The sequence below is a fragment of the Tupaia chinensis genome, unplaced genomic scaffold (assembly GCF_000334495.1).
Source record: "Tupaia chinensis unplaced genomic scaffold, TupChi_1.0 Scaffold147282_1, whole genome shotgun sequence".
NCBI classification, from domain to species: Eukaryota; Metazoa; Chordata; class Mammalia; order Scandentia; family Tupaiidae; genus Tupaia; species Tupaia belangeri.
This window is the reverse complement of record NW_006207133.1, coordinates 2,841,101-2,851,721: the sequence shown is the minus strand read 5'-3', so window position 1 is coordinate 2,851,721 and position 10,621 is coordinate 2,841,101. Positions and strand designations below refer to the sequence as shown.

The window sequence follows — 10,621 nt, the reverse complement described above, 5'->3', positions numbered from 1 at the left end:
GTCACACAGGTATGTCTTTACCCACCATAGCTGGTGTCTTTACACAGGGAGGAGGTTAGGGCACAGACACACACACAGATGACCCCTTGAAGACATGGGGAAGGCTGCCATCTACAAGGAGAAAGGCTTCAGCAGGCCCTACCCTGCCAGCCCCTCAACCTCAGACTCTTCATTTGCGGAACTGTGAGAAAATACGTTCCATGGTCTCAGCCACTCCGTTGGTGTATTTGCTACGGCGGCCCAGCAGACTGCCGCAACCTGTTACACCAACTCAGAGTGCACGTGAGGTGACTGAGCGTGGAGAGCATCTCTCTTACCCACTTAGTTTTCGGGTTTATTTTATTCGTAATAAAGTGCAGCTAGGTGTGCATGAATGAGAGGGAGAGAAGCACCCTCGACTGGCTGTCATTCTGCTGCTGGCCCCTTTCCTCAACCCTCCAGCTCGTCAGGTCTTGGCACATGCACCTGGAATGTTTTCAGGCTGACCAGGGGATCCGAACCCATGGTCAGTTATGTGGGTTCCAGCACTGCAGTTTAGTTTGCTTGCTACGAACTGTGCCACCAGGCGGGGCCTCCCGCCCGCTGATCTTACAGAGGAAGCACTGGATCCAGGAGTGCTCAGATGTGAGGAGACTGAGGACCAGAGAAGGAATGAAGTTTCCTGTAACTGGGGTACGCTTACAGCAAAGTGCACTGGCAGCACCACCTTTAGGCCGAGACCCTCTGACTGCATCAATCAAGAGGCAGCCTGGGGCTGGGCTCAGAGTTCTGGACTAGAAAGTGGCACAAAGTTGCTCAAGGCATTGCCCCTCACGGACCTGCAGGGTCTTGGGTCGGGGGAGAAGCTGAAGGAGAAGAAGGCCCAGCCTCATCGTGGAGAGACTGTCTCCTCCAGAACTCAGTCTTATTATCAATCAGATGGGATCACAATTGCTGTGAAGGCAATGCTCCCCCCGACCAAGGGGCTGTGTGGGTGACATTGCAAAGTTGCTTCTCATGTCCAGGCACCAGTGGAATGCAGCCAAAAGCCTGTGAATGCTCCTCATACCACTGGGTTCAAATACTTCTGGTGCTAATTAGCTGCTGTGTGACCTTAGGGAAGTTGTTTAACCTCTCTGAGCTTCATTTTATTTTAACTGTAAAATGAGGCTAACCACATATTTTAGGAGGGATGTTTATGAAGATTACATAAGAAAACTCAGGCCATATGGCAGTGACCCCAAAGGGCAGTATGTACACCTTGTACCCACCTCACCTGCTTCCCTTCGTACTGTCAGACTGTGATGACTTTGTAGAAAGGTATGAAACTCAGAGTCTCTGATCCATCCCTCTCTGGGAAGATGTTGGAGTGGAGGCCCTCCTCATGTCTGCTACCGGCCTGTGCTTGGTGTGGGTGGAGGTCCTGCCCAGGTCTGTCAGCTCCCAGGAGCCCCTCTGTTCCTGGTGAGCTGGGGTTCTTTCTGCCGGAAGGACACTTTATGAGTCACAAAAACAGGGACCTAGCAGGAATCCTTTAGAACAAAAATGTCCTCTGTCTTTAGAGGACCTGGCGCTCCAGTCTCCCAATTAATGAGGGCCCAGATCGACCCAGGATTTGACAAAGGCTTGTTCCCACTTTCAGCCCTGCTGACAGCCTCTCCGTGCCCTTCCTCACACCTGCGTTAGTTCTACCAACCTGAAGTGGCCTCCCTCCCCTCTGCCTTTCCTGTTTCACTGGCCTGTGGGGTTCAGTATCCCCTCTCCCTGAGGCCCATGCCTTTGCGTGGATTTTTGAGGCCGGCACAGCCATTCCTTTTTATCCTCTGGCTTATAAAACCCAGACTAGATGGCCCCTTTTCTCTGGGAGCCTTTCTCTGACTGTCCAGGCCAACCCTTCTCACGGCTGTGTCCTAGCTGAGATGAACCTGGGCAGGAAAAGATCAGACAGTAATAACCGCCTGCTGCCACCAGGGGGCTCGGCACAAAGGACTTGTCAGGGGCTGCACCCATGGGGCCTCTTCCAGCTTGAACTCCAAGCAGGAATTGGCATTGCCTCACTGTGCTTAGAGCCAGGGACTATGGGGACAGCCTGCAGAAGTCTGTATGCACTGTGCTGGCGCAGAGAGACCGGGACGCGGCCGCACCAGCGTCCACAGTAGTTCACAGGGCCCGGGACAGACTCAGGGCTTCCCACTTCCCTTTCCTGGGCAGGGGCTGACGGAGAAACACAGCCTGACAGGAGCTCCTCCGATTTAGGTCAGTGAGATCCACAACACATCTGCATCTTCAGAAAGTCCCTAGCCAAGGGTCCCTGGTAGGATGATGCCCACTTGGCAATTAGAATTGAGATTCTGACCCAGAGTGTGCCAGACAAGCCTAGCAGACCCCTCCCCAGGTTCCCTCCTGAAGAGGCCCTTGGCTTGCTGGGTGATCACTGCACCTGAGCTGAACTTGGGAGGGTCTTTGCACCTCCCCTTGTCTGCCACCCCCAGGTAGAAACCCCACAAGGACACAGGCCACGTGCTGCTTATGCTGGCCCCCAGCGAGCCTCCTGTGAGGACCCTGGAGGCCCTCGGGCTCAGCAGGTATCCTGTGACATGGTCTCGATGTACCTGTATCCACAGGCTTCTCTTCCGTGTCTTCTCAACCAGAGGACCACGTCGTCACTGTGTGCACACCGGAGGGTCCAGACATCCTACAAGAGAGGCAAGGGGGGCAGGGCCCAGGGAAAGGCTTGGGAAAGATGGAGCACGGGGGGGAGTTAATTGAGGAGACACATTCCCCATAACCCCCCCCTCCAAGCCTCCAGGACCGCACTGTCCTGTCCTTGGATGGTCTGATGGTCTTAGAGAGGCTACAGTCCCCAGCTACTCAACCAGATGCAAATCTAGGAGTATCTTGTAGACGTGAATAATGTGTGATTTGTTGACCTAAAATACAGGAGACAAGGAGATGGCTCTTGATAATCTGGGTGGGCCTGAACCAATCAGTGGAAAGGCCTTAAGAGCAGAGCGGAGGCTTCCATGAGGAGAGACTCCGCTGTGGACTGCAGCTGCAGCTGAGTGCCAACCTGCCTGCACCTGCACTGTGGGTTCCAGACATGCCCCGCCAGCCCCTGCAACAAATCTCGTAATGGATCCCTCCTGTGGTTCTGTTTCTCTGGGGGAGTTTGTCTGATGCAGGTGGGCTAGGAAGCTCCCAGTGCCCGGGGAGGGGAGGAGGGAGCAGGGTGATGCAGCAGCCCCCACGTGTGCATTTGCCATGTGTCAAGGCTTTCATCACATGTAACCCTCTGAGCAGCATGTTATGGATATTATTATCCCCATTTTATAGATGAGGCAACTGAGCCACAAGGAGGTAAGCTGTATGTCCAAGGTCACATAGCTCGCTGCAGGCTTGGCTCAGCAACTCTGCACTCCAAGGCACAAATCCTTGACCGTTTTTTTTTTTTGGTGCTAGCAGCCTCTTTTATCTATTGAAGTCATGGACCCCTCCTCTGAATGATTCTTTCATATGCATAAAATAAAATGCACAAGGATACAAAGGAAAGCTATTTTCAAAAAATGGTTATCAAAATACTTTACTCTAGGCACGTGTGTGTGCATACCCCAAATCATGACAGGATGGAGAAATGGAGGAGCGACTGAGGCATGACCATGCCCCACTGGCGGCTGCTTTCTCTTTCTTTCTCTCTGCCTTTGCCTTTCTCTCTCTCTCTGACAAGTGCATAAGCCCCCTGGCAAGTAAACAATTTTTAAACACAAATTTGTGCTCTGGCAACCCAAGTGCTTTTTACTAATTCATCCTGTTAAGCAGACTATTGAGGGTCTACCTGTCACATGGCTGCACGTCATGTATCTGTAATTATTGTCCCAGGCCATGAAGTACCTGTGCTCCTCCCAGGCGACCAAGTGGCATGCATTGCTAACACTCCATGTGGTTCCTGGCTTCCCTTCCTGATGTTAGTGACAATAAGATGCCTTTCCTCTCCATCCAAGTTCACAGAGTGCCTGAATGGTCCACTCCCTATGGGGTGTGGGACAAGTCCACGGAGGTGAATAAAGCCCCCAGCACATGGCAGACTTGCCTCTTCCTCCTTGCTCTGGGACCCAGATGGGCACATGGAGCAAGGGTCCCCTGGGAGGACAGCCAGCTGGAGTGGCTGGTGTGCCGCCCCTCCCTGCTGGCCGGCTGGCCTCACTTGGCATTGGTAGCCCCAGGCTGAGCCTGCTTACATTCCCCACACGTCTCTGGTGTCATTCCAGCAAAGCCCAGCCCTGCAGCTCCCTCGCTGCTGCTCTTGGGGACAGAGGCCCCATGTTTCCTGCAGACCCTTCCCGTGTTTGTGTCAACACGGACCACGCTCAGCCAGCTGGCTCACCTTCCTGCATGTAGATGGCTTTGCCGACTGCCAGCCTGGAGGACAAGGCAAAGCATCCCCAGACGGAGAGCGGGAAGAGGCAAGGGCAAGAGGAGGGCTACCCCAGGGCTTTGCAGCCCATATCCCTCCCCCAGGTGCCTGCTGTGGGCGTTTGGAGGTGGAGAGGCCCTCTGCATTCCACATCTTCCCTCTTCTCCATGAGCCACCAGGCCACTCCGATGAGGATAAATCTCCTAGCATGATACCTGTCTTGGGCTTTGGCCCCATTCTCCTTTCCTGCCATCATATGGCTTCTCTCACTGTGAGAGAGAAGGGCAGAGGGAACGAAAATGCCCTAGTGCCATTGAGTGCCGGGCACATTGACTACACAGTCTCATGTGCTCCTTCCCACACCCTAAGAGGCTGTACTATTGCCTCAGTTTGACAGGGGAGGGAGCTCAGGCTCAGAGAGGGTGCTGCCCTGCAGTAAGAGGTCAGCATCTGAGCCATCTGTGGTGCCAAGGTCCGTCCTTATTTTATGTCACACACGGCCTTCCCTTGTGTACCTTTGCCAAGCCCTGGAACTCAGCTCCTAGGCTGCAACAGAGCATCTTTTACCATCAGAAAGCCTCTTTCATACTAGTTCAAACTAAGAGGTGAGTGACTGAATAGGTTGCCTTCCCTAGGGGTATTTGTATTGTTTGTTGCTTTTTTTTTTTCCAAAGAATTATTTTATTTAGCTTCCTTCCTTCCTTCCTTCCTTCCTTCCTTCCTTCCTTCCTTCCTTCCTTCCTTCCTTCCTTCCTTTCTTCCTTTCTTTCTCTCTCTCTCTCTCTCTCTTTCTCTCTCTTTCTTTCTTTCTTTCCATTTGACCAGAGAGGAACAGAGTGAGAGAGAGAGGGGAAGTGAGAAAGCACCAGGACTTGAACTACATCAGCCATGTGGGAGTCCAGTGCCCTTAGCCATCACACCACCTGTTGGCCCCGGGGTATTCACATTAGATAGCCGTGGTCATCTCTCAGAGAATGGCTCTGCCCTATGGCACAAAGGCTGACAGGGATGGTTTGGGATTTTGGAGGGTGGGGAAGGTGTATAAGCCTGGAATGAGAGGACATGGAGCTGAGAGATTGGAGGCTAGAGTGTGGCAGGTGGGGAAGGAACCATGATGGCCAACTCCATTTGAAAGTGTTTAACCTGAATTGTCCTCACTGGTCCCATCCTCCTGGGTGGTTCTGGTGAGAAAACTACTTTGGCCTCTAGGGGCGCCCCCTCTTCCAAGGAGGGTCATTGAACTGACAACCTAGAGCTGTGACTCCATTTTTGCGTTTACTACAAAGAGGAGGAGGTGGGGAGGAGAGGTGTCTCCACTTGGGACTTGAGGATTGTCTGAGTGGCCTGGGACTGGAGTTGACCAAGACCTCTTGGAGCCGTGCCCTAGGAGAAAGAGAATGTCCCTGGTCTTTCTCACTTCACCCCTCCCTGGTCCCTGAGTTAAGCAAAGCTCAAATGAGATGTGGAGAGGCTTAGCAGACCCTTGCTCGGCCCGCACTTGCAGGAAGAGGGCAGTGGGAGGTGAGTGTGCTTCCGTCAGTGGGGGAGCCGCATACTGAAGTACACATTTCTAAAGGGCTTCTGCCTCTCAAAGCATGCTCTAGAAATGTACTTCTGTGGGGGCCTTCTGGAGACAAAGCCTTCACCTAGAACATCCGAGAATGGGCTTCATAGATAATGGTGTCCCTGCTATTAGTCTTAGGCAATCATTTTCTAGGACTTGTCACATGCCAGGCACTCTTCTAAGAGTATTCATGTATTAATTCACTTAATTTCATGACAACCCTTTGAAGTAGCTACTACTATTATCCCCATTTCATAGATGAGGAGACAGTGGCACAAACAAATTAAGAAACTTGCTCTAGGCAACACAACCAGTCAGTGACAGAGCTAAGCTTGGAACTCAAGTAAGAATGTTCTAAAAATCCATGCTCTATTAGTACATAAAATCTGGATAAAGCCTAGCTACTCTGGTACATGCAGCAAGAGGCTGGGGCCACATGGGAGGCCTAGGTTTAGTTTCTGGGCCAACCTAAACAGAATAGATGAGGTAGAGCACACCAGTAATCCCATGTAAGCAGAGGCTGGGGCAGGAGGATTGTGACATAGGGAGACCCTGTCAAAACCACCTGTCTCTCTCTTGCTTTCTTCCTTCCTTCCCTTTTCTTTCTTTCTTTCTCTCTCTCTCTCTTTCTTTTTTCTTTCTTTCTTTCTTTCTTTCTTTCTTTCTCTCTCTCTTTCTTTCTTTCTTTCTTTCTTTCTTTCTCTCTCTCTTTCTTTCTTTCTTTCTTTCTTTCTTTCTCTCTCTCTTTCTTTCTTTCTTTCTTTCTTTCTTTCTCTCTCTCTTTCTTTCTTTCTTTCTTTCTTTCTTTCTCTCTCTCTTTCTTTCTTTCTTTCTTTCTTTCTTTCTCTTTCTCTCCTTCTCCCTCTCTAACTCATTAAACAACAAATTTAAAAATCTGGCAAGGAAAAGTAGCACAATAGCTTGGCATGGTCAATGTTCTGAAAAGTTCATTATTGTAATAACAAATGGACAAAATATTTCTGATCTAGAGTTTTTAAAACCAATTTTTACCAAGATTTTGTTTTCCTTTCCAGGATGGAAACCCTTTGGGAATTGCTGCATTGTTCCCAAGAGTGACTCCAATGGAGGTTGACCATTATTGGTGGAGGGGAAGGGCTAGAGATTTTTGTTTATTTGTTTGTTTGCAGTAGGGTGTGCATACTTATGGGGAGAGAGAAAGCAATCACCTCCCTAGGGGGATGGCCACTCCGCAATCCCTTCTCCTTTATTCTCTTCTCAGGATTTTGGGCACACACACATGGGCTTGGCACGTTTTTTAAGCTGCTGGGTCTGGGACTTGAACCACTTAGTAGGCCATGTGGGACCCAACTGCCTTAACCACCTGCTGACCCCTGGAGGATTTTTCTAGTCCTTGCTGACCCCAAATGAGGCCTGCTGGGTGGCTGTCCCCACAGAGCTGTTGGTCCTCTTAATGAATCTGCCAGGTTCACATGCCCCTTCTGAATACTTTACAAAACAGGAAAACAAAAAGTATGGTTAGAGTTCATTTGGGAGGAAGCCCTTCTGATGTCATCAAAGTTGCATTTTTAGTCTTCTGCTTGATTTCAAACTCTCCTGACTGAAGGAATACAGACTGTTTGAGATGGTTGGTTATTGCCTCGTTACAACCAAGTTTCACAGGAGATGTTTGTGTGTGTGCATGTATGTGTGTGTCAGTGTGGGCACTTAGAGAGCCAAGAGGTAGGAAATAGGGCATCAGAAAGGCAAGAACAGTTCTTAGCAACCCAGCCTCTGGTTCTCCCAACGAGGAGGTCTCTTTTCAGGGGGAGCTGGGAGGGCAGAGCATGTAGGAAGTGTCTGAAGCTTTCACATAGAGCTATGGCCTCACATCAAAGCCTGGGAACAAGAGCTGACTCTTGGATTTCAGAAACCTGATTCCTTCCTGCCACGGAAGTCCGGCAGCCACAGCCATTAGCAACATGGACAGTGGCAGGCCTGCTGGGGCAGGCCGAGGTAGGCCTGGGGACAGACGCTGGTGTGATGGCGTTTTGGTAGATGAACAGGGGCATTTTTGCACTGTGTAGGTGAGGTTTAGCTGTACTCACTGCCCTTTACCCCTTCTTTATCCCACCAAGTGGTCCTAGGATACCAGAGGGTGGTGACAAGGTGAGGATGGTGGCATACTCACGCGTTCCAGGCGTGCAGAGATAAATGAGGTCCCTGCACACTATGCCACTGTCTTACTTGAACTGCCTGCCCTGCCAGTATCTTTGGATTCTGGCATGGGGCAGCCTGGTTGATGCTGGCACAATGTGAGTCTGAGCCCTATTCCTTGGTCAAGGTCTCCCTCTGCATGAGCAAAGAGCCTAGTCTCCCTCTAGGGGAAATCTATGTGGTCTCAGACGAGCTTCTGAGTCAGAAGTCTGCTTCCCTCAGCAACCCATTTGTATGTTATCAGAACATGGAAACTTGCTTTATTAACAAGATGCCAAAAATAAAAACAACCCCTAAACAAGTAGCCACTCCCTTTTGGTGACCTCGGGGGCCCTTGGTGGCTTGCTATGCTGCCCAGGAGGAAATGCACATGGCACTGAGCCTGTTTTGCTGTATCTCACACATGCATGTGGAGTGGCCAATTCCAGAGCCAGCCCTGTGGGATGAGGAGACCAAAACATGAGCCTTAGAGGGGAATCACTGGGGAAGACAGAGTGTTGCAAGGGCCCTTGCCATGTGAGTCACTGGCACAGGTAGTTTGTGAGGCAAAGTGCATGTTGTAGAAGTTACCATGAAGGCAAAGGAAAAGGTTGAAAATACTCTGGCTAGTCTCCCCAGCAGCGAGGGAAGGGACAGAGTGTCTGCTTTCAGCTGGATCCTCTGTCTCTTGCACATAGTGGGCACTCCATACATACTTGCTGCCAGGGTGAGTGACTGAACTGCACCACTGTGCCTGCTGGAGGACTCCGGGGCGGCCAGCACAACTCGAATGCTTGCTTCTCTGGCTGGCATGGTGTGGGAACAGGCTGGCTCAGGGAGGGAGGAGAGCCTTGCTCACTGTCACCCTGGGTTTCTGAGACAGCTGTCTTTTGCAGTGGAGAATGTCGTGGGGGACTTGGGCCTCCAAGAAAGCAGACCCAGGGATGGCAAGAGATGCACAGCTCTAAGACCTCACCAGGGCCAGCTCCTCAGAGGACAGGCAATTAGGGCTCTAGTCACAGGCTCTGAGATGACCAGGCAAGGACTTTCTGGGGCTGGCTGACCCTCTTGACTCAAATGTGTTGCTGTAGCTTCTTTGTTAATGGGTCTGGCTGATGCTTCCTCATTGGCCACTGTGGAGGGCTGTCTGATTATCTCTTCCCACCCCCTTTCAGCTGTGAGCATCTTAGGACTAGAGCTGAAAGTGGTAATGGCCTCGGGTCACGGTGGCCTAGACTCTCAGAACAGCAGGAGCCTGTGAGCTTAGTCTTGTCCACTCTCCAGCCCTCAACCATGGGGCACCAGTTGCCACCTGAAAGAGCGGGGTGGGGAGCGCGGTGGGACCCTCAGCCTACCTAACCCACTGCCCAGCACAGTGTCGACAGTCTTTCCTTTATCTCTCTTTCCAGAGCGGTAGCACAATAGACACGTGTGTAAGACTGAGGGGGCTGGAGCTGAGTATATAAAGAGAGGCCAGGACAAGGCTCACTGTAGTATCTCCAAAAAGTCCAAAAGTGATGCAAAAGGGGAAAAGGGGGGGGGGGTGTCAGAGCAGTAAATATGACAAGTCTTCAAAACTTTCATGTAAGATGCATTTTATTAAAATGAATTTCAGTATTTTTTGGACCCAAATAAACTTGTACTTTAATTCCATTTTCTCACAAACTTTTTGAAGTCCCCTCATATTTTCAGGGGGTGCGCCATGGAAGAAGGCTTGCTGGGGAAGATGGAGCATTCAATATACCATCCATGCCAGCCCTGAACAATCCCTCTGCTCTGCATGGACCAGCCTCTTCACTGTGCACGAGACACCACACGGATGGCCCCACTTCTGCTATGCACCCAGCCCTCTCACAAGTTCAAATTTCACCTGTCCTTTAAGGTTTTGCTCTGACTCCTCTGTCTCGGGTAGGCTTCCTCATGTGCTGTGGCCAAGATGACTTGCTTTAAGCAAGCTCTTCTTGTCTCTCCGCCTTGTCTACACTGTGTAAATAGATATCTCACATGGCTGCTTAGGTACTTCTTATGTACTAGTCTTGCTCCTCCACTAAACCATAATCTCTTTAGCAGGGACATTCTCTTCATGCCTCCCAGCCCAGCCTGGCACTCTCCTTGTGACTGGCACTCCATGAAATTCCTATTGTGGTCCAGCCTGGTTGTACAGTCAGAAGCAAAATGAACTGCAGAGTTGGAAACCACATGACTGACTCTGAGTTTGGGTCCCCAGGTCAGACTGAAAACAAGCTGGGTGTGTGCATGTGTGGCTAGGATGCTGGCCAGAGAAAGGGGACTGTGGCATGACAGGTGCTGCAATGTCAAGGGTGCTTCTCTCTTTCTCTCTCTTCCTCTCTCTCTCTCCTTCTTTCTCCCTCTTGTGTATGCTCATGCACTCTCTATTTTGAAAAAAAAAACTTAAAAAACTTTAAAAATTCTTATTGAGATAGTAAATGAACAAATAATAAACAAATAAAGAAAAGAGAAGAAAGGAAAGGAGAGAGAACAGAGGAAGGGAA

At 50.6% G+C, this 10,621-nt stretch overlaps 1 protein-coding gene across 1 annotated transcript in view; it reads left to right on the top strand.

The window, feature by feature from the left end:
* The first annotated feature begins 1,207 nt into the window (after positions 1-1,207).
* C1QL2 (complement C1q like 2) overlaps positions 1,208-10,621 on the top strand; it is an 18,660-nt gene continuing 9,246 nt past the window's right edge. Inside the window, 5 exon segments of the mRNA XM_027768710.1 lie at positions 1,208-1,299; positions 2,047-2,134; positions 2,472-2,564; positions 4,375-4,494; positions 5,895-5,911. Coding sequence (XP_027624511.1) covers positions 1,208-1,299; positions 2,047-2,134; positions 2,472-2,564; positions 4,375-4,494; positions 5,895-5,911 — 410 coding nt within the window.